The sequence below is a fragment of the Rhinolophus ferrumequinum genome, chromosome 7 (assembly GCF_004115265.2).
Source record: "Rhinolophus ferrumequinum isolate MPI-CBG mRhiFer1 chromosome 7, mRhiFer1_v1.p, whole genome shotgun sequence".
NCBI lineage: Eukaryota > Metazoa > Chordata > Mammalia > Chiroptera > Rhinolophidae > Rhinolophus > Rhinolophus ferrumequinum.
Genome location: NC_046290.1, coordinates 63005319 through 63030455, shown reverse-complemented (window position 1 = coordinate 63030455; position 25137 = coordinate 63005319). Strand labels below are relative to the sequence as shown.

Genomic DNA, 25137 nt, shown 5'->3' with positions numbered 1-25137 from the left:
AGGGCAAGGAAAAGTGGGTGACTGGGAAATGTAGTGCTTAGTTTGGTTCTACAGCTTTTCTTAAACGTGCCAGTGCAGGCCATGGACTTTTCCACAAGCTGCCAGAGAGATTGGAGGGAATGCTGTGTTGAAGATAAGAACAAGGCCTCACAACATCTACTACTATCCTATATGCTGTCTTTGCCTCCACCAGTGACGGCATGCTTTTGCAGGATAATTGCAAGTGTTGAAGTCACTTGTCACATTAAACACTTATTAACTGTTTTTAGCATAAGGCGAAGGTTTTTCTCATTGTTCCTCAAGTATTTTAGTTACATTGTAGGTGTTAACATTTTGCTTTGCTTATCTTTTTTACTTACTTATAAAACTTATATAACCACTGACTATATCAAATAATATGATAATTGAAGAAAAGGCTTAATAGAGGTAACTGGAATCATTGCCTTGAAGCTTGTATTTTGAAAATTAAACAATCTGTCTTTTTAGTTGTGGAAGTGTATCCTTTACAAATTCTGTCATGCAAAAACAATGAACAGAAGATCAGCTTCCTGCATCTTTCTTTTAATGGCCTCAGGTATATAATTATGCCAGCAACTAAATATATTAAGGATCACACATGCTTGGAAGAGGTATCTGTGAAACAGGGACAAGCTATTTTCTTGTAGCTCTAAAGATACAGAGGAGGCAGATTAGCTCTATGCCATACATTTCATAACAGACCCGTCCAATATAAAATACTACATTACACAATATATGTGTTCAACAAATAATTAATTGAATTTTAAAGTGATGAGTTGGAAGTATTTGAACTGCCTCTACATTCCACCTACATGACCATCTGTCATCTGTCACTTTTGTAGCTGGGATTCTTCTATTCAGTGAAAGACTAGACACAGTCTCTTCCAATTCTAAGACTTAATGGTGCTACAAAACTATCCAATCATCACTATTTTGAAGGGAAAACATTGCTGAATGGGAAGATGAACAACATGCATAATATGAATTTTTCCTTTGTTGCTGTTACTAAGAGGTGAAACAACTAAAAAAATGAAAATAATCTATCTAAACTATATCTGTGAATATCATTTTACTTTTTTCTTCTAGAACAATGATATTTATTTAACATGACCAGTATTTTACATTGTACAAACCCAAATAAAGTGATTGTTTTTATTCACTGGTTCAGTTCTACAACACATACATCCAAAAAAACTGTATAATAAAATTATTTACAATTCCAAATGAGAAGATTCCTTTTGCCCCCATTACTGCTATTCACACAATACTTCCATAGACAAACCATCCTTGGAAGATCTAAAAATGCTCCTCCTGTACTCTAGGCTGCTTAGGAAATGTGAAAACTAATAATCACATTAACTCCTCTCAATACTTGGCAACAGTTTAGAAACCGTGAACTTCATTAACACCAAAAGGGTTCAACAGCTCTGCCTTCCCCATCGCACTTTACAAAACATGTTGCAGGAACTAGGGAAAGGGCCACATTATTAAAATGACTAGATGTACAGAAATGGTTTTTAAAAAGTCACAGCTCAAAGTTGCGTTTTGTAAATCCACACATACTGACATATATCAAGTCACCGTCTATTTTCTTCGCTTGGACAGCACTGCACAGGTACTGGCTTGAGTAGATCTGGAGGTTTGACTAAAGCAGGCCGAGAGGATCGCTTCCGATGTCTGTTTTCCACACTTTCAGAAGCCACAGGTGGCTGTTCAGTGCAGGAGTTTCTGCGGCTTGAGCTTTTAGACTTTTCAGTGATCTCTTTGGGCTCAGTGCTTTGTCCAGAGACTGTGGCAACATAATGCAGCGCTGTGGCTGGAGTTTCCTTTGGGACTAAACTTGGTGAAGGGGCCGGTGGTCCATTTGAAAATTCTGGCAGTTTAGGTCCTGAGTTCTCCAAGTTAATTCCTTGTTCTCCAAGCAATGGTTGCTGACCAGCCTCCTCCAAACCAGCTGGGTGAGTGTCTGGGCTGTTTTGATCTTGCTGAGAGGGTTTCTTCTTCTTCAGTTTATTTGTGTTGGTATTATTTTGCTTATTGTTTTCCCCCAAATGGCCTGCACAGATGTCACTCTGTAATAAGCTGACCAACAAGGGGCTTGTTAATGTGACATCTTTATTGATCAGGAAACCTGGATTCTGACCACAGGACATCTGATTTCCATTGGTGCTCCACTGAAAGGTGCATTGAAAGGCATTCCATGGCCTGAGAAGTGGTTTCCGAGGCACTGTTTTCCTGCATGGCCTGTACATAGAGGGGGGACATGTTGGTTTGTTACGTGCTAACACCAGGCGTCATTTGAGACAAGCTGATCTCATTCATCATTATTTACTGTAGTAGCAGGATCACCATGCTGTTGGGCCATGTGAGGGCTGGGCCCTGGTGGCCACAAGACTTGCCCCTGAGTCCCCGTTATCTGAGAAGGACTATTGTTCACAGGCCCTTGCTGGGGCAGCCTTTCTCCTGACATCTGTCCTATAAACTGCGCCATGTTTCCTTGCATGTTTGGAGTCAGTCCCTTCATTATCTAAGCTGGTCACGACATGACACTGGATTGGTTCTGAGTGTTAAACTGTTGCTTATTCCCCTGTAGCTGATTGGTCATGATCTGCTCTATCATTGGGGTTCTGCTGGATCAAAACTTGCCCCTGAGGCTCCATCATCTGGTATGTGGCACCATCATTTGTGGGCCCTGCTGGGGAAGGAAGCATCTGCTTGGGTGAGGTCATCCTATGGGGTGAGGGCCCAAGATTTTGGCTTGAAGAGTTCACCGTCATCTGGCCCTGTGGCATGAGCGGGGCCCTTGAAAGAATCATAGGGTTCCGAGGGATCAAGCTTTGTGTTGCTGGACTATCTCGCCCTGGGAGGGTATGATCTGCTGGTGCATGCTCATCAGCTGAGACGGTGGGCGCTGCTGGCACTGGCCTTGCATGTTGCCCAGGTTCACCTGAGGAAACCCAGAACTACCAGCCTGCTGGTTGTTCATGTTGTCATGAATTCCTATAAAGCTGGGCTGCATATGTGGTGGTTTGGAGGAGGAACAGCTCCTCGAGCACCTGCATGCTGGACATTTTGATTTGCTTACAGCTGAGGGTCCCCAGGGGTGGCGGTTTTGGTCGAGGGCACTGGACCTTGCATCAAGTTCAGACTGGCCTGTCCTACTCCTTGGATAGGCCTAGATGTAAACTCTGTGGCCCCTGGTTTAGTGGTTGCTGCTGTATCACCGTGAAGTTAGGTGGCCCGTTTCCGTGTTCCACTGAAGGATTCTGATTCGGAGAGCTGATAGGCTGCTGAAATCCCTGGGGAAGTGGGTTATTTTTGAGGTGCCCTTTGTCCCATCTGCTGCTGAGTTTGGTTGACCATTGGGGAGGACGCAGAAGGGATCCCTGCTGGAAGGAGGAGGGTGGGGAGGCAGGAGAGTTGACGAGGTGGGGCTGCTGCAGGGCCTTGGAGCCCTGGAGGACCCTCCCTGCAAGCTCTTCGTCTGAGGAGCTGTGAATTGGCTTGGGTTGCTCATCTGAGGAAAGTTTGTATGTTCTCGTGTGGCTTGCTGGCTGCCAAAGGACATGCAGGGGAAGAGTGGGAAGGTGTCTGCACTGTGGCTAAGGACCGGCTTGCCTGGAAGTGCTGTTGCATTGGACCAGACAAGGGAGCCTTCTTCCACCCTTGGTTTGCAGGCACTGGGCCCAGAGAAGCCTGAAGGGGCTGAAGGGCTCCGGAAGGCAGCTCGTTCCGACCTGGAGGAGGCACCTGAGTTGGGCCAGTACACTGGGGTCAGATTCCCTGTGGCTGTCCCTGTGGGGGTCTTGCCTGCAACTGTTTGACTGCTGCTGCTGCAGCTGGGAAAAATTAGCGGGATCCGTTTGTCTGTTCACAAGGACAGGCTGCACTGGTCGGTGCAGGGCAGCTAAAGATCCTGTGGGATGACTTTGCTGCTGTATATGGAGCCCAGAGAGGAGTGGATCCATTGCATCCGACTGAGAAGCAGGAAGAGGAGTCCTGGGCTGCAGCTCTGAATTGGGGTCTGGTGCCACCATGGAAGTGGGGTATCATAACAGTGGCAGGGCCGGTCATTTCTATTAATCCGGGACCACCTGCCATGGGAAATCTCACCTCTGTCCTAACTGAATTTCTGGCTCCCACAAGTCCATTCATTCTCACATCTCGGCTTCTGTTCTTAGCAAAAGCCAGGTTGATAACACCTTCCCCTTCTGTCTGAGTGGAAAGAATCCCCAGATCCCGAAACTGCTGGCTGTTGGGGGAGGTTGAATGTCACACGCATGCTGTTCCAGTGCTCCACCTTCTGTATCTTTTCCTGCTGGATTCCAAGTGTAACAAATTGGGCACATTCTCCAGTATTGCGTCCAATTTCCATTGAAAATCTTTCTCATCTGTATTTCCTTTGAAGGCCACTAAGATTATGGAATCTGCTTTTTGTGTCATCACCTTCTAGTCCAGAGTCAAAATCCATCTCTGAGTCTTCCACTGTTAATGAACACAAGGAAGTTTACATGTCTTCTAAGTTTGGGAGATCATCCAAAACCATGGTGAATATTATTCCAGAAGCATATGCCAAGTGGACAATTAGAATACCAAAATGTCTTAATTTTTATCATTTATCCAAGTCATCCATGTCTAAACAAGCTGGTATTTTTAGGGCCTGTATTTCAAGGTAAAAGCCAAATAAAAAATCTGAGCATCGGCCCAGCCCTCCCGGCAGGGCCTTGGAGTACCGGCCCAGGGCAGTGTGTGCCCGTGGCCCTCCCTGAGTGCAACCATCCATCCTCACATGCACCTGTCTCTCTGGCTGCCTGCAGCCTTACCTGGCAGGACCGAAAGGAGCCGGCAGGGAACTCCTGACTGGGCCTAGGAGTGTGGGGGAGGGAGGGAGGCACGAGGGAGCGGGACAAGGCGGGGTGGTGTGAATATCATTGTAAATGTCACTAAATTCTAATAAAATGGTAAGGTAAAATATAGCTACCGTGTTTCCCCGAAAATAAGACCTAGCCGGACAGTCAGCTCTAATGCGTCTTTTGGAGCAAAAATTAATATAAGACCTGGTCTTATTTTATTATAAAACCGGGTCTTATAATTAATATAATATAATATAATATAATGTAATATAATATAATATAATACCGGGTCTTCTATTAAGTTTTGCTCCAAAAGACGCATTAGAACTGATTGTCCAGCTAGGTCTTATTTTCGGTACAGTAACACGGTATTATAAATCCTTTAAATTATAGTGTTAGTACTAACTCTTTATAAAGAATCCTTTGAAAAAACTATTGATCACTGAAGAGTGATATTTTGCAATATTTTGCAATTGATTTTAAAAGTATTTTTAAAAACTAAGTATCCATAAAGTTCTTCTTTAAGAGCCTTGAATCATCCATACTTAAAAATATATATATATTTGCACCAAACAATGTCATCATAATGTGATTTGGCTTGTTTTTTGTATTTGTTAAAGTAAATAACTCTACAGAGGTAAATGCCGTATGTCAATGATTTCACATAGCAGAAGCTTACATCTTACTCTTATAGTCTAATTAACATGGGTCAGTGACGGAAGGTGGGGCCCCAGTCTGTTCCACACTGACATTAAGCGACCCAACTTTTTTCCCCCCATCTACTGTGATTGTTTCCCTTTTAGTTCTCAGTTTTTTCTCTTCAACCTGTAGATGGGAAAATCAAGTAAGAAACACACAGTAGGCTTTTCACGGGCGAGGCTTAGAATCGACATACACCATATTCTGGGCTTGTATTCAGTTGACCAGAATGCAGCCATGCGGTCACTCCTCATTTTAAAGGAGGCAGGGTGCTATAGGCCAGCTGTGTGCCTGGGAAGAAAACATGGTTATTGCCAAGCAACAGCAGTCTTGACTGCATTCTACCTTTTTGGTCACCAAATATCTGGTTCACTCTTCTTCCTGAACCTAGAAGTCATTCATCCTTCCCCAAGGCGAACAACCCAAAGTCCCGTATGGTCATTGTATCCAGCTCCAAGTCCAGGATCTCAGAATAGAAGGAATTTCTTTATCAGGTCCACATGTGGTTCCTTGTAGCCCAATGAACTATGACCCTGCCTGTCCTTTTGCCATACACATCCAGTATATAACACCCACAAGGAAAGCATGGGAGACGCCTAGCAATTATTTGTCCATAGCAATTCGGAAATCCCCATTGACAGCTTTTATGAAGGCCACTTCCCTGGAGGATAGGAAAATTCCTTCATTATTCAAACTGCCCTATTTGGGGAGCATCTCCTTGTCCATTTTTCTCTGTGGCAACTGGCTTCTCTCAAAAACTTAGTAGGCTTCCATGTGCCATACGCCACAACCAGTGTTCTTTCTTGGACATGCTCCTCAACAGGATTTATTCCTTTGTTCCTCCTTTCAACATAAGGCAGCTACTTTAAGACCATTATGCTTGGGTGGGAAGGCCAATGTGATCTTTGCCTCTGGCTGTTTCAATGATCTTGTGTTGTTCAAGTTGCTTTCAATCTCATTTTCTATTATTTGGGATTTAGGGGCAGCTTTTCCAATTCTTTACTTCCTTTCCTTCCTACTTGTAAATCAGCCTATTTTAATCTGAATTTACCTCTTGCTTATGATTACTTGCTAAAGGCAACCAATTTTAGAAAATATTCACCTTTCCCACATTGTCCCCTTAAAGCCTAGGCTCAACAACAGGTTGTCTGTCTTTCAAGTCTTCACAGGAACAGTTTACTAAATACTTTCTGTGGCCAAACAAGACTCTCCAGACTTCCAGTGTAATCTCGCCATCTACTACCCAAGTCAATAGTACATTTCTTAGCCATTGGTTTTAATAGCAGCACACTTTCTTGGAATCAATTTTTGTGTCAGTTAAGATAAGCAGTATTAGGACCTGTAAGAGATAAACCCCCAAATCTCAATTATGTGACAACAAAAACATTGATTCTTTATTCCTTCATAGTGTATTTCAGGTGTGGTAGGGCTTCTGGTCCATTCAGGGACTCCCGATCCAGGCCCTAACCTCACCTGGAGTCTCAGTGTTGGGAACAGGAGAGGACTGATACTGAAAGATGTCATGGGCCAGGCCTACAAGCAGAATACGACTGCTGTTCACGTTCCATTGGCCAGAACACAGTCCTCAGTCATGGCCACACCTAAGTAAAAGCTCTTGGAATGGAGTAGTAGCGGCTTTCCTGTAAAGAGGGGAAAACACAGATGGTCAGTGGAAAGGAAGCAGTTTCGGCCATAATTTCTCTGTACGTATAAAAATAACCTTCCTTCTAGATACTTTGTGCAAAAATATGAGTTTTACTGTATGTTTATTTATTAGACATATGACATAATAATAGAAGAGCTGTCACAAGCAGATTTGTTCACCTTTATTCTGGAATGATTTCTAGTGGATTGTTCTTAATAAATCCAAAGCACTCAATTAAGTAAAACTTCAAGCAGCTTCCTCCAAAAATGAGATTGTCTCAAAGCATTTTGTAAAACTAGGGCTGATGGACCATTTTTAGGAATTTCAGTGAATGTCATCATGGTTTGGGAAAGGGGTAATAGCAAAATGCTTACTGTTGTAGAAGTGGGAGCCCAATGCTTTTGTGGTATCAATGTTACATATTTCAGTTTAGTATTTGAGAATAAATCCAAATGACAGTCTTAAAATCATAGTGAATAAGAGTAGGGAAAAAAAGAGTGGAACGTAAAAGGTATGCGGCTTAAGTCCTGGTTACTTCATTAGTTGCTGTTGTTATTTTGAGATGAAACAGCACTCATTCATTCAGTTGTACACGAGCAATTTCAGTCAACCGACATTGCTAGATCACATATGATAACCCAGGTGTTGTGCCATATACAAGAGATCTGAAATAAACAAAGGACCCCAATGTGACAAGTGCTATTACAAAGGATGTTTGTAAGCATGAGAAAAGGGCTTCGTAATGTCCATGGGATGGATCAGGAAAGCGATCCAAGCAGTAATGAGGCTTGAGTTTAGTATTGAAAGAGGACTGAGGATGGTAGTAGAGTGGACATTCAGGGCAGATGGAAAGGGATGAAGAGGGAGGGGCATGGTATTAGAGGGAAGCTGTGAATTTGAGGTGCTCTAGTTAGTTGTTCTGTACATTAATGGTCTGGTGGAAGAAGAGGCTGAAAAAGGAGCAGACAAAAACTTGTATGATGTGCTTAAGAGTGTGAACTTTATTCTGAAATCGGTGAGAAAGTGATGAAGAATTTAGAGCAAAGGAGTAGCATTAGATTTTTGTGTCAGAATAATATCTAAGCATAAGATATTGGAGAAAGAATGGGAGTGGGGAAGACTAGACTCAGGGAGACAAATAAGAGACCATTAACTTTTATTTTTTCTCACAAATTGAGTATGTGAATATGCTAAGGAATGTATTATTCAATTTCCATGCCATTGTGATGCACTTCAATCATTTTGTAACATAATTGTCTTAAATTGTTTCAGTTAATAATAGTAATCAACAAGAGTCATAAAATTATTTCATTATGATTACTTATAATTTTGATTGACAAGAGGATTTGTTTTCTTTTAGGGTTGTAATAACTTTTTATTTTTAGTGGATACATTGTTCCATGGGCTCGAGTTATTTTTAATGTATATTTTTATGATACTTTCCTGGACTTATATTTATTCATGCAATATTTGTAATTATTTATAAGCATTATTTTTCTTGATTTCACAAGTCTAATAGAATTGCTATCTCTACATAGCTAGGAAGCAAAATCTGAAAACAGTCATTATTTTCTACTGTATATTCATATATTCTTAAGTGATTAAAGAAAGTAGCTAATGTAAATGTTGTCTCAATTGAAATGGATTATTCAACATGGGAAATCAGAGAATTGATACCCATTTTGATATAGTTGTAGTTCTTCATTTCAATTTAATTATATTGATTCCAGCTTTCAAATTGCGATGCAATTATATTACTTTGTCTTCATGTTAAGTAAGATCAAAAGTAACAGTAATTGCTAATTGATATTGAATGTTTAGTGTGTGCCAGGAACTATGCTAACTACTTTATATGTATTATGTAATTAATCCCTCACAATGACCTTGTGATCAATGAGTTTCTATGATCATCTCCTTTTTTATCCACTGTAAATGACTTATTCCGGTTCACACAGCCTGGAAATGCTGGAGCTGAGATTGGAACCCAGGTTTTCTAACTGAGAGGTCAAGCTCTTAACCACCACCCTATATGGCATCAAACTACCTCTTCTGTGGTCAGGAGTGGTGGTGAGGAGTGGTCAGGAGTCTTCATCCCTTTCAAAAACTATGTTAAACAATTTTGTACTATTTAATTAAATTTTTTTTGGAGTGCCACTGAACAATTTCATTCTTTGCAGAGACCCCCAGTTTTAGGCACCTGACAAGTATCCATCTTAGGAAAGCTAATATAGTAATAGTAATATATGTTATTCATAGAAGTCAACAAATATGTATGGATTACTTGAGTACCAGCTTTGTGGTAGGTTCTGGGATACTGAAGAATTCTCTGCCCTCATAAGATTTTCTGTCTGATGGAGGCACAACACACTAAATAAATCATCACCCCAATTACATTTACCTATGTTTGTGTAACTGCTACTCTGCCGTGGTAATGGATCCGAATTAATGATTGCCAAGTTCACTGAGACCCATGGCTTCCTAGTATAGAACCCAGTTTCTGATGGAGGAACCTGTGGGAGGGCTGAGCTCAAAAATAACAGTTTGAGGTAGGCGGGACAGGCAGTTTGATTGGAAAAGCTTCCAGTGTTTGGGCATCATGGTGTAGTGGAGCAAATTTGGAATCTACAATCAAACAGATCTTGTGATGGATTCTTGAGCTGCGACTTACTAGTCATGTAATGACCAGCAGCTTAACGTCTTTGAACTAGTTTCCTCATTTATAAAGTACTCAGAATAGTAATTTATTAATTTGTTTTCAACAAACATTTTTTGGATGCCTTCTATGTGCCAGTTTAACCTAGCTCACAGGGCTATAGTAACAACTAAATTAAATATTGTGTTAAAAGCCCCAAGAACGTAATAAATATTTAAGAAAGTAAGTTCCTTCCCACCTTGACCTATTTTTTTTCTTTACTGGATTTTATTTTTCAGTTCTGTAAGTGCCCAGTGCCCAGGAAAGGCCAGGCTGTGGGAAAAGTTGGTTCATACTACCTAGTCTATGAAACTGAACTGAATGGAACTCAAACAAGATGGATTGGCTATATAAAGTCAAATAAATCATTCCAATTAAAAAAAAAAAAACATACTTTTGTAGAAGGAGGGGCTATTTGGAAAGTTGTATATGTACTAACTAATCTTCTGGTAACAAGAGACACATAAATATAGTGGCTTTAAAAAGAAATGTTTTCTCCCACATTGAGTTCGAAAGTGAGAGATCTCGGGCTGATGAAGTGGTTCTGCCCTTATTAACACGTGGCTTCCTTTTCTGGCCCAAAGCAGCTTCTCCACTTCTCACCAGAGGATTCAGAAGTCTCATATGTCACTTCTACTCACATGACCAGCAAGGAGTTGGTCACAGGGAGGATAAGAAATTCTCTAATGGGGAGATCACATGTCCTTCAAAACTCAGGGAGGCCCTATTACTAAAACGAAAAAGGGGAAAATAGATGTTGGGGTTCAGTGTTCCATAGAAACCAAATTAGGATCAGAAAGCTCCATGGTGTGGGTATAAGATAATAAAAAATACACTCAATTTGTGCAAAATCCCTTGGACAAGGGGAAGCTTTGAATACTGACCCTGAGCCGTAGTTCTGTAGCTTGGGTTACACACAGCAGTTCTTAATGAGTGTAGAAGATGGAGTATAATATAGTCGAAGGGGAATAAAGTGGCCTGATTTATGTACAACAGAGAAAACTCTGGCAGCCTTTAGAGAATAGATCTGAAGGGAATCAAGGAGACCAAATGGAAGGCTCTTAGAATAATCTAGATAAGGAATGATGAGGCAGAGGTGGCAGAGATCGACTAAACTGCAGTGGTAAGTGGAATTTTAATGATTGCAATTCATAAGATTTAGGAATCTGTATCAGTTCGGGTAGGCTGAACTGCTGTTGTAAATACACCCGCAAAATATGTAATGGCTCAAATGTAGTAGGAGTTTATTTCTCACCCACATAGTCCAAGACAGGTGCTTGTGGCTGGCAGATTGCTCTCCTCCATACAGTGATTTAGGACTCAGGCTCCTTACACCTCAAGTCACTTTTGACTTGTTGTATTTTAACAGCCATGTTTTGTCCACTGGCATATACAGTAGCAGCAGTAATACTATTATTAGTTTATAACAACTCTAAATTGAAAGGTATGAAGCAAAAAACAAAACAAAAAGAATGTGTAAACTAAACAGAGTGTAGAAATATCTATGGGGAAAGCTGTCTATGATAAGAGAAACAGCTTCTGACTTTCAGCAACATTCAGTTGGGAGTTTCAGAAATTGAAATATTTCTATTCTATTTCTAGTTCACTCGTTTTCTACAAATTTAGCTGTGTGTTCCTAGAACCTTGATGATAATTTCCCAGACGTACATAATCAACAAATGATACTCTGTCCCACTTTTTTTTTTTAAATTGCATTTTACTATTTACCAAAAAATGAGAAAAATAAAACAAATTTTAGGTACATTTCTTTCAAATGCATTAATAACACAGGTCTTGGTGTTTGGCATGGCCATTTTTAGTTTCCTGGAAAAATCATTTATGTGGAGTGGCTCATTCTCTGTCAAAGGCATGTAAGTGAAATGTTATCAGAGATCTTTGACTGTCCTCAGAGAAATTTGGGGAAATACCCTCATTTTAAAGATTAAAAGCTATAGATAAGAGAGATTAAATAACTTTTCTAAGACCACACTCCCTATAAGAAGAAAAAGTGACTCTGGCCAGTATTCTTTTCATCATAAGACTACTTACTGTGAGAAGAGTCACAGAATCCAAAAAGAAGAAAATTCCAGAGTCTGTGTAATTAACATTAAATGTGACCCAATGAGAGGGCTGAACTGTAAGAAAAGGCCATTAAAATTGGTGATTGAAAGTGACTGGTTACACTCAGGGAAACAATTTCAGAAAAGTATTGGGATAGACAGCAGAAAAAGGATTAAGGAGAGTATAGATACTTTAGGTATAATTTCTTGATATTCTAGTTTTTTGGGTTTTTTTAATAAGAAAATTAAAGTACTTTTTAAAAATGTTTTAAATTTTTTTATATTTGATTTTTTTTTTGTTAAGATGGCCTTATAAACACAGTAACATATTTCAGAATCCCCAGCAAAATTGTTTCTCTTTGAGTAAAAAAACATTTTTTAATTCTGAGGAATATATATTGTATCTACAGAGTCAGTGCATTACTGGTCATAGAGGGAGCTCCTGGAGGTGATGAGAATAAAGCCCGTTAGAAAAAATGACATCTAGAGCACTCTTCTCTATTGTAGTTGCTCTTATGTCATAGATTAATATACAATTTACATTCAAATTTAAAGCAGTACTTGTCAAAATCAGTGTGAAAAAATGTAAGAAACTCCCTTTTCCATATTTTACTTTACCTAAACTTCCAAAAGTTATCAGCAAATTGCATGTAGATACCACCTGTAATTTATACCACGTATAAAAAGGAACTTGAATAAGCCATATTTATCCCAAATTCAACATACATAATTTTTCGTGCTTATCCTGAACTCTGCATTTATCAGAGGATAAAAAAGCCAAAAAATTACGCATAAAAACCAATAGTCTATGCCTATCATTTACACATTCTGCATCCTGTGTGTTTGGAAGTTCCTTCTACTCCTCACAGAAATTTACTTAGTTTAGTTCTATACTGAATTTTCTCACAGTATTTCTAATTCATCTATGTGCTGTATCATGGTAATGTCTTTAACCAGAAATATAAAAATTGGTGGAATATTCATATTTATCATTATGGAAAAAATGTTAGTTTACTGTTATTACATTAAGGCACATGTGATTATAAACCTCTTGCGTTTGAATTTTAATATATTTAGTCATTTAGTATTTCCATGTAGTATTTCCAATGTAGGGCATTAGAAATCTCCCACAAAAAGTGAGGAAGGAATGGGAGAGCTTAAGGAAATGATTTTAACACATAAATGTGGCACCTATTTTGAAGATTTTCAAATTATTAGTGAAAATTATATTAAGACAATCTGTTGCTCTGCGTATGCTTTGAACATCACTGTTTTTACAGGCCTCTTTGAAGTGTAAAGAACCTAATCACACAAAGTTACCTTCTGGATTGCATTTGGGCAATAAAGGTAGCTTTAGATACTTGTAGAAAAATGGATGTCTCCAAGAAGATCAAGCTTAGCTTAAATTTGAATTCTTTTTAACTGGCCACATTTACTATTTATATTCACTTCTTTTTTTTTTCTTTTGTTGTCCTGTGTTTTCTTTTTTTTCTCTTCCTCCTCCTCTGTCTGAATATGGAGCAGACAGAGGTCAGTGACCACCGAACCTTAAAGCAAACTTCAGACCAAACACAAAACAGGCAACTCCATAGCATATAATAAATTTATTATAGCGTGATTTACATACAGGGATGTAGGATCAGAGCAGACAGGTGACCTTGGCAGTTCTGTGCAGGTTAGTCTCCTCTGCTAGATAGTTGTTACAGTAAATGTTTGATAGTATAGTTGAACTGCTAATGATTAAGGAGACAAAGGGACAAAGAATGCAGTACAAGCCAGGAAGCATCCCTGCTGGTGGTCTCCTGGTGGATAATTGCTTAGCACTGATGCTAACACCACTGTAATATTTATCTCGGTTGTTACTCCTTTCTGGCGGTTACTGACAGGAATCGTTATGCATATATTGTGTGGGCTTACAGAACATAGCTTATCATTAACTACAAGGCCTGTGTATGCTGGTTGGAGCAGTAAGGCCAATCAAAGTTAATGCAAGAAAAGAGAAAGTGGGGGGCTTACAAAGATGGAGTCAGTTTGTTCACCTCGACATCTGTAGATCCACCTTTTTTTTCTCCTCCTTATTGGAGACTGAGTTTCAGTTTGGCATTGTTTTTGATTAGGAGTTAACATTATTGAATAATTATAGGTCTCCGAAATAGGAGTAGCTGTTTCCGTTTTATTACATACTAGGTTTGGAATACAATTAATTTAAACATTTTAATCAGGAGAGTTATTTATGCTGAGAATGAAAACCAGGAGACTCAGTATTAGATGGCTATTTGCATTTCAAATATCTTTAATGCTATTTTAAAGAAAGAGACCCTGCCATCTTGTGTTTGCTGTGTTTATTGCTGCACAAAGGGAGACCCATTCAGACAAAGTTTAGTTCTATGTTGGACTTAAGTTACATTAAAGGCTGAACAATCACATAAAATATAGAAGTGCTCATCAGTGTCCTGAGACACACACACACACACACACACACACACACACACACACACAGGGCCAAAAAAATGTATACACATTTTAAGAAAGGATAAAACTATATTAAAATTGTAATACTCAATATATACCGATAACAAAAGATGAATACAAGTCATGTGTATACATTTTTTTTGGCACCCCCAGCATGTGTGTGTGTGTGTGTGTGTGTGTGTGTACATATATACGTATATAAACATATATATAAACGTATTGTATATAAACATATATACATATATATGACATGCACATGGTTTCCTTTACTACATGAGAAAACATTATACAAACCATCAAATTCTACTTTTTTAAACCATTTGATCCTAGGGTACAGAAATAGACAATTGATATTCCCTAGGTCTAGAATACTCTAGAATTTTTGAAGCATAGAATTAACAATTATAGAATAATATGATTAATGTTTAAAAATAAATTCTGAAGTTAATACTATCTAATAAAATAAATGTTGAAAGGTTGGTCTTGAATATGATATCACCGTGTTTCCCCAAAAATAAGACCTAGCCAGACCATCAGCTCTAATGCGTCTTTTGGAGCAAAAATTAATATAAGACCTGGTCTTATATTATATAATGCTATATTTATAAGACCTGGTCTTATATATTTATTATATTATATAAGACTCAGTCTTATATTATAGTAAAATAAGACCAGGTCTTATATTAATTTTTGCTCTAAAAGAAGCATTAAAGCTGATGGTCCGGCTAGGTCTTATTTTCGGGGAAACACAGTAATAACAAAGTCTGAATTTTTTAGGGCTAACACTTCCTACTTTCTTCTCCCATATTTATATGTCCTGTTTTCATTTCATTACCATAAGAAATTTCTTCACCATAAGAAATGTTTTTTTTTTTTTTTTTTTTAATTTATTGGGGTGACAATTGTTAGTAGAATTACATAGATTTCAGTTATGCAATTCTGAATCACATCATCCATAAATCACACTGTGTGTTCACCACCCAGAGTCAGCTCCCCTTCCATCACCGTACATTTGATCCCCCTCACCCTCATCCCCCACCCCCCAACCCCCTTACGCTCTGGTAACCACCAAATTACGTTCCCCAGATTAATTTTCAAACAAGAAATGTTTTAATGAGGGTTATAGTTCAGCTAATAACAATAAAGCATGAGAAAATGCCTGAGAACCACATGTGTGCAGTAGAAATAACTGAATAGCAGAACCACAAGCCATGCAATAATTTGGTAAGTGTTAGTGCCATCTTGTGGTTGAATGCAATATTGCAACAAAACAGCCCTGGCAGGTAAATTTATTAATTTTTTTGAGTTTTTGAACCAGCAAACTTAATCTATTTTCTATAATATATTCATTAAAGATTAACCATATGTCAGTGCTTTTGATTTTGGGGGGTTTTTATTGTAATGAAATTCCTTCATTTCACTGGAAAGTCTATTATAATAATAAAAGTAAAAAAACCCCAAACATGTGGAACTTCCTTATCTATGAAATACAACAAGATAGCATTTCCCATAGAGTGATCAGGGATTACTAGTATTGAAATACGTACTAAAACAAAGTAGGCCCCATGGTCAAAAAAGCCTGGTAAATACCACATGTCATATACCCTTCTTGGAGGTATTCAGTTATTGAAAGGCTATAGAAAATGAATCTATTTCATTTTGCTCTAAAACAGAATTTTCCAAATATGCTTGACCTCAGGACTCCTTTTACAAAAAGCAGATAATACCTGTTAATACCACCAGATAATACCTTGATAAAATAAAGTTGGACAAACACTGTCAAGCATAGAAGATTACAGAATTAGATACAAATCTTTTACTGACCCTAAATTAAAACAATGTCTCCAGTTCCCTAAGTTGGAACCACATGCTGAAGGTCTTGAACTGCTAAGGACTCTAAGTCACTAAAGGTCCCCTAAATTAAGAACTTGGAGACAATTAGAAATTCCTTAAAGAAGCTGGACTATTAAAAACTATTAAAATTTAATAATAGCACGAAGAGCGCTCTAAGTGATGGTTGGAAAGAGAAAAACGTAGCAAATTCACAACGCAGTGAGGAAAGTCAATGACTGACTCACCATGAGTGTGCACATGGATCTTTTTTTTCTGTACTTATAACTATGAAATTTGCTAACTTATTTACCATATCGAATCCAGGTCATCCTGTGGCCAAAGCCACTTGTTTATAAAATATTTTATTATCATCATGTGTTTTTAGAGTCCCTAAAAACAGCCTCACTCTCTCATGTCAATCCCTGAGATCTTTTTTGCCTGTCACAGACTCAAAAATCTGTCCCTAATTCCTAACTTAACCCTTAGACCTACTCTTGTTCGCTAGATTGTTATTTATTCAGGCCATTGGGTATTGACCGCCTCAAATGGCATCACGGATATGACACCAGTCATGAAAAATGTTCTTCTTGGAGGTGGCCTAGCATAGCAATTAAGTTCAAGTCTTAGCATCCTAACTGTGTGACTTTGGGGAATTTTCTTACCTGGTCCGTGCTATAGTTGTTTCAACTGTCAACTCACAGTAACCCTAGAACCCAGTCATGCGCTGTTAGGTGTCATGGTACATCTGATATAGAAAGTGCTCAATAAATGTTAGCTAGAGTGATCTAGGTTCCCTTTTGTAATTTAAGTTCTTCCATCAAGACCTAGCCAACCAGCCAGCAGGATTCTAAGAACCAATTGTACCAAACTCTAAGGGGATTTTGACCGTTAAACTCTACAGTGGTTAGGGAACTGTTTCTGGGGAGGAGCAAAAAAACAAATTGCTTCTTTAAAAAATTTACTTTTGAGTGTATAGCTTTCTGTGCAAAATTACTAAAAATATGTCAGTGTTTTTTACATAAGAGCTGGACTAAATAGAGTGCACTACTAAGAAACACAAAGCCACATTTTTTGAAATCACTTTTCATGTAAAAGAGTTATTCATACTTATTTTAAACTAAAGAAATGGAGGATTGTTATACCCTGAAATGGAGAATGTTTTGTGATGATGTGCCCGCCCCCCAAAAAAGCCTGTAACTAGACTGGTCTCCAGATTTGAGTTCTAGTCTGATCTGGGCATGCCACTTAACCTTGCTGAGTTCTCTAATCTGTGACTAGAGACAATAGTAGACTCACAGAGACGTAGAGTGATTAAACAAATAATAAGTGGGAGAGTTTTATAGACCAGAATAACTTACTTGTCAATATTAGTATAATTTGTAGTATCTAAATGATTATTCAACGTTGTTACATAATAATTCTATGATGGTGTTTTAGAGCAAAAGAAAGAAAATATGGGTCTGTTCAGATTTCCTAAAAAGGCTGAGTAGAAGGAGCATTGCATTTGCATTCTGAAAGTCTAAATTTGCCTTCCATACTGTTATAATATTTTCTAGCTTACTTGTGATTTGGAGCAAATCACATTGAATCTCCGATTGTTTCTCACCTGCAATATAGGTTGATAACATATGCTTTCACCATCTCACAGAGTCTTGGAGGATGTATTTAATAGTACTCTGTACACTGTAAACTCTATAGTCATTCATTTACTCATCCATTTAACAAATGCTTATTGTGTGCCATGTCCTAGGGCAGAGCCCGTGGCCCTAATGGGACTCATAGCCAATGGGAAAATCCACACAGTAAACAGGTAGATACACAAACTAACCTATAGGTAACATAATGATTAGTACTACAAAGTAAATGCCAAGAGAAAATTACAAGTATATCTAATTCCAACTGGGAGATTGAGAAAGGCATCCCTGAGTAAATTTAAAGTGGGACCTGGAGGATAATGAAGTGTCAGCTGGGCAAGAGGTGAAGAGAAATGGGAGGGAGGGGCTTTTCAAGCAGAGAAACGAGCTAGAATATGCGAAGACTGGAAGCAGAAAATAATTTTCAGTAGCAGGAGAGCTGGAACATAGTAAGGGCCCAGAATTGAAGTTGGAGAAATGGCAAGTGCTATATACCATGTAACATATTTTGGATTTTATTGTAGGTAGAGTTGAAAGCTGTTGAGAAGTGTTAAGCAAATAAGGGGGAAGATTGAATTTGCTTTTTTAAGAGGTCAGTCTGGGAAAAGGACAGCAACCATATAATTTTACTCATGTGGAATATAAAACAGAAAGCAGCAAAAGAACAAAAAAACAAATAAGCAAACAAAAAACTCACTGGCACAGACTACAGTATGGTGGTTACTGGAGGGGAAGGACGGTGGTGAGAAGTTAAAAAGGGTGTCAAATATATGGTGATGGAAGGAGACTAAACTTTGGGTGGTAATCACACAAGGCAATATACACATGATGTGTTACAGAATTATACATCTGGGATACCTATGTAATCTTATTAACCAATATCACCCAATAAATTTAATTAAAACATAAATAAATAAGTAATCAGTCTGGCTGTTTTATGGAGAATTAACGGAAGGAGACACAGAAGATGTAAAGTCCAGGTAGGAGGATATTGTTATAGTAGGACAGCAGAGAAATCACGGTGGCTTAACCAGAGTGAGACAGAGAAGATAAGGTCCCAGGTGTATTTTAGAGGAGAATTCATTGGACTTAGTAGTGCACAGAATGGAGAAGAAGGAGACATCAAGAATAATTTTCCAGGTGTTTCGCTTGAGCAACTGTCACATTAGGAGCCATTAACTGACCTGACAAACCCTGAAGGAAAAGCAGGCTTAGCAGGAGAGAGGATCAAGACTTAAGTTTTAGACATGTTAAAATTGGTATGTCTATTAGATATCCAAGTGGAGATGACAAAAGTCAGCAGGAAGGGAGGTCTACCAGCCACACCGTTAAGTCATTAAGTCCTTCAGTCACACCAAATGTTTATTGAGGACAAACAATATGTCTGATTCTGTACTAAGTGCTGAAGATGTAAAAAACAGGGACCAAAAAGGCTCTGATATTATGGAACTTATTATATTTTAGCAGGTGGTAGTAGTGGTTGCACAGATGATTTTCACCAATCAGAGACAATAACTTGATCTGGGGCGTGACTGGGAAGGTACAAATGAGTCCATGGCTTTTAATATCCCTCAATATATATGCTGTAACACTATGAATCCCCAGGTTCCCCAGCCCTAGTGGGGAGCCACTGTGTTAAAATAGCCATTTTAACTACTAATAAACATTTTGGTTGCATTGAGTCCCCTAAAGAATGCATTACATAGTAGGTTACCATGTAATAGTCTGCATTTACATTTATAAATATTATTTTAAAGTTTGTATCATTATGATAAAATCAAATTGCCCAAATGGGAGTTTCACAATGAAAAATTGGGATCATTATTTTATTATACCCATGTCTAAGCTTACAAAAACCGAGATATTTATTGGGGGAATGTGGAGGGTTTTGAGAGAGCCCCCAAGTGGTTAAATAAGAAAAGCCAAATCCTATAATGCAATCCTTATGTTTAACATAGATACTTGTCATTGAGGTGAGTAGGGTGTTGAAGAGGGATACAGATAGTGAGTTTATAGAAATCGGCATCATAATTGTAATGTCTAACACATGGTACTTTAACATTTTCAGAGCCCCACTCATCGTTTTCTTTGAGTCATATAGTTACCAAGTATAGCATCAGTTGGGACACAACAGAAAAATTAAACAAAGTTGTATTATAAGGGAGTTGGGCCTTATATAAAGAATTATTTCCTGAGGATGAACGTTGTCATACACTGGAATGATTTACTTGGGGATGTCACTGATACCCATTTTCTAGGAATTCTTACTTACAGCATAGGCTCATTAGATCAAGAATGGACTCATTCATCAGTCAAAATGAGAAATAGTATAATATACATGTACGTCTGTAAAGCCCTTCCCTCTTGCAAGTGTAGTAGAAAAAGCACAGGCATAGGAGTCAAACAGCCTTTGTAGGAGTCCTAACTCCATCTCTTGCTAGCCGTGTGTTCATGAGCGACTTACTTGACTGATTTTCTTTATCATCTTTGGGAGCTTGGGAGGTGTTAAGGGCTAATATGAAGTATCCAGACTGTTCAATAAAGTTATCCCCTTCTTCCTGATGCGTTCCTGTGAGACCTTCATGCCTTCCTAACATTCTCAAATTGAAACTTCCGAGCAAGAGAATGTAGGACCAAGGGTGGAAACTGAAGTTCGATTTGAGACTCACCTTTCCTAAGCCCATTAGACTAGTATAAAATTAGTATAAAATTTTGACATCATATATGCCTAAAACTAGTTAAATCAGCCAAGATCATGATCAGCCTTTTTTATGGTTGATCAGATGACACCAAGAGAACATGTCAGATTACTCTTATTATTTATAGCATGAATTATATTTACATATGCAGCATGCAACAGAGTTTCATAAATACCAAGACAGGGTAACAGTATTAAGTAAATAATAATAATAATAATAATAATAATAATAATAATAATAATATAATTTACTGCCGCTTCAATATTTAGGAAAATTTTGAAAAACACACTTAATCCTTATTTTCTCGTGTGATAAGCTTTGTATAACTTTTATTCCTTGAAATATATTCTGGTGTTTTAGATGAGCTGTTCTCTGGCTTCCATAGAAAGCATGATTAACACAGGTCAATCTGTATCTATTTAACAGGGACAAGTGATCCATACGTGAAGTTTAAATTGGAGGAAAAGAAGTTTTCAGAAGTAAAATAATATACAAGAACCTCAATCCTGTGTGGGAGGAGAAAGCTTGCATTCTTGTTGAACATCTTAGAGAACCATTGTATGTAAAGGTGAGTCATTTATTTGTTTCTCCCTAATGCAATCTGACATAAAAATCCCTGTTTCGTGTTTTTTTATTATGTCTCTCTGTCGGACAAGATTTTCAGCAGAGATATATTCTGCTATGCACTTCTCGTCTGTTGATGTGATAAAAGTGAGAGAGAGGACGGGGAAGCTAGTAGGAGCATGTTCTCTTCCTAGTCATCGAGGAGGATTATGAGGTCCCTCTCCTCCTGCTCTGTGCAGTCAACTGATTTAGTGCATTTTGGGAACATATGAAAACAAGTCTCCATATAATGTAGCAAGATGGAAAGCTTGCACAGAACCTAGTCTTTCCGTTTAAGAATTATATCCTATAAAATGCTTTACTTGGAAAACAAGAGGGGTACGATAATAGGGGGAGAAATATTCCTGTCTCTACTATATTACCAAAGATGGGGAAAAAAGTCTTTCTCTAGTTTGATGTAGTTTTTTTTTTTTTAAAGAAGAAGAATTTAAGGAAAGTGTTACCACCTTAATTCCTTGTTTTGTTTTGTTTTATCCCTGACTTCCTTTTAGTTCATATCTCTAGGTATATGTATTCTTTTTGACTGCTATGTTATCACTACCTATTCAGTGACTGAACTTTTTCTGTTTTTACAATATTGCACACACCCCGTTCTTTCCTCTGAAATGTTGAAAGTGGCTCATGAGCCCCACACCTGATATTACTCTTTCAGCAATCTCTGGGCATTCTCCTTCTCCTCAACTCTTCATTTATATTGCTTCCAGTTGTTTTCTTCTCCACAGAAAGGAAAAAGTAGCCAAGATTTTATTAAAATCATAGCATGATGGTTTATATAATCGATGAACAGAGCATTTCCTAAGTACAGTGTTGATAAGTTTGTAGAATTTCTTATGGGAAGAATAGACCCGTATTTGTATAAGAAATAGTGTCAGGTGGACACTGGCTAAAGGAAATTAATCAAATAGAGTTAATGAACTGTCTCATATAGTATGTGATGGCATAACAATTACAAATGTGAGAGCATTCATAGCCAACCCTCCTTTAACCAAAGCGAAGACCTTCATAGTCAGAGACGTTTCTCCCCTGCTCCTCACTTCTAGAGAACAAGAAATACCTACATGAGAAAAAAGAAAATACCTTCATAATAAAGAACTGGGATAGGGGATGAAAAAAGGAATTGAAAAAGACAAGTGGATGTAAAGGAAATTTTATTTCTAGGGAGTCTTAGATGAGATGAGTTCGAGCAGTTGCAGTCATGAAGAAAATTCACAGGAAAGGAATTGCATCTTTTTCGTTGTCACAGGCTAAAGATAGCCCTGGGCCGTTTGGATCTGCGTTTCATGTCCCTTAAGAGAAAAATCAGGGAAGGAAAAGAGTTTACTTTTATTTGCTTTTGCTGTGGATCTGTAGCTTCAATAGGACGTTACTCTATGACAGAATCACGTGGATCACCAGTCTTTAGAAGGGTTACAAGTGAACTTCCCAAAATTATAGTAGGTGTTGGTTGCGTTCTGTTGCTATTTGCTTGTGTTCAAGAAGAGTATTCATCTATGCAAAAACCCAAATATCAAAACACGTATTTCAAAAGGAATATCTTAATAGGCCCCCAAACAAACAAAAATCTGAAGTTCACAGGAAAAAAATGATGGAAAAGATTGGTTTTGGTTTGAAAGAGCAAGAACATATACACATATATACCTGTACTGTAAATGGAGAGACGGTGACACTACATGCTGGCCAGAAGTCTTGGTTAATGACACTGTGAGCCACGAAGCGAGGAGAGAGAATCCAAGGGTGGTTTTTGTTCGTTTGTGTACCACTGAGTTTTCAGTGTGCAAAATTAAGTAGCCACAACTTCACTTTGCCATACAGAAGATACATGGTGAATTATAAAAAATTTGCCACTATTTTACATTTCTACATAAGAAAAAAATGATTCAGTTAAACATAAATCATACTGGCCTCTCAAATACTAATCCAAACACAAAATTACAATATTTTATTGTTATGTATTGCATTATAATTTTCAATATGCTTTGATATGTTTTCATTTGATTTTCATTTTCTGTTCATTGCATAGGGCTTCTTTTGAGAAAAATTTCTAACTTTTAGCTTAACTTTTCCATTTTTTGGTGATCTACTTTTTGATCTAACCTTGGACACATAAAAACATAAATAAAATACAGTGGTGGAAGTTATATTTTAAGTTGCCAGAATTTTATGAAAATTGCATCTTTTTCATTGTCACTAGGTAACCCTGTGTGATTGACTGACTCAATTTTAATATGACGCCCACATCTTCCATGATGGGAGATTAATCTTGCTTGAAAGATTTCGTAGGGACTAACCAATTTTGTAGTGACACATAATATGAAAATGTATCCAGGAAGTATATGCTTTGAAAACATTAAGTGAACTACCTTCCAATTTCTAATTAAAGGAAAAAGAGGTCCATGTGTACCTTGATATCTGATTTCTATCAATACCAAGTTTACCAAGGGAAACACAATTTAGTTCTGAGCCAAGCTTATAAAATCACATTAAAGTAGCAGTGCTTGTACCATTTCTAGTACAAACAAATTTTTGTTCCCCAAAAAATCCTGGAACTGTCATTTTTAAATACTCTATACAAAATAATAATGAATACACTTTCCAATTGGTTGGAATTCATATAGCTTTTAGTTTTAATGAAAAGAGAGAATATTCCTTCAATTCTGAATGACTTTACAGTAAGGGGAGGCCGTGAAAACTTGCATGGAGGAATGGGCTTGCAAAACTGTTTATAGTAAGTTAGCAGTAGAAGTGGGGAATTAAAATGCTGTACTTCTAATTGAGACAGGAGCCACGGGAGCCTGCTCTGTATCCTCAGAGATGGTCTGGCACACATCTTAAATAATCAGATCAAGTCAGCATCCATTTCCACTGAACTGAATTGAAATTCTCCATTGTCATTTCACTGATACTGTTAGCCAAGGTACACAGTGAACTCCCAGAATTACAGTGGAAGGAACAGAAGTAATATAAAGGGGAAATGTTTGTGTAAATGGTTGCTTGTTTGGCCTAACCATGAGCTAGAAATGTGGGTGTTAAATTGGAGTGCTCTTCTAAATAATAGAACAATTTTCATAATTAGGAAAATACTTCGGGTGGGGCCATGTGACTGAGTTAAGATGTAAAATTTAAAAGGTGCTTTAAGCTTGGTTCCAGTTAAGGACCACATTACTGCCCTATCTAAAATATTATTCCTCAGGAGGTTTTAAGGGCCCTAAAAGAATGTCCTATACCAGCGATCTACAACCCTGGCTGTCCATCAGAATTATCCAGAAAGTTGTAAAGAATTGAAATTTCCATATCTCTCCCCTAAAGATTCTGATTCAGGACTTCTGAGGTAGAGTCCACATTTCTATATTTTCAAACCACAGTAGTTTGTTCTGATGCACTGCTTGAGTAGAAAGTCACTTTTCTAGACATTTAAATGGAAACAACTGAAGAGTTAGAATGGAAATATGTTTACAGCCATAAACCATAGAGGACGCCCCGAAAGTTATTCCAAAGTTAGTATTACCTTAGATGTTTTTTCTTGCATAGTTCAAAAATGCTTCCTAAATACATGAATCTCTTCCAATCTGGGATTTAGGGACAAGTAACATAAACTTTTTAAACTTTGGATTCCTTACCTGAAAAATGGAAACAATACCTTGTTCACTGAGTTGTGTAAGAATTAAATTTAAAAATCTTTGTAATGTATTTATCACTGTGCCTAATGTATAGTGAACATAGAATAAACAATAACCAGTGTTAACTATGCTTGTTGTTACTGCAGTGGGCATACCTTTCTCTTTTTATCTCTTTTCTATGCTCTATATTACTGAAACTCTACTTACAGCAAGCAATGCTCCCTTTGACAAATAGTTTATAAAGCTTGGAATCAAGTAGCATAGCAAATAATTTCATTAAAGAATGAATTC

The 25137-nt window shown here is 37.8% G+C and overlaps 1 protein-coding gene and 1 pseudogene across 1 annotated transcript in view; one reads left to right on the top strand and one right to left on the bottom strand.

Moving 5' to 3' along the window:
• MCTP1 (multiple C2 and transmembrane domain containing 1) overlaps positions 1–25137 on the top strand; it is a 492067-nt gene that overhangs the window by 231090 nt on the left and 235840 nt on the right. The window contains 2 exon segments of the mRNA XM_033110903.1: positions 21032–21058; positions 21061–21173. Coding sequence (XP_032966794.1) covers positions 21032–21058; positions 21061–21173 — 140 coding nt within the window.
• Positions 1603–4564, bottom strand: LOC117025128 (nuclear receptor coactivator 6-like; annotated as a pseudogene).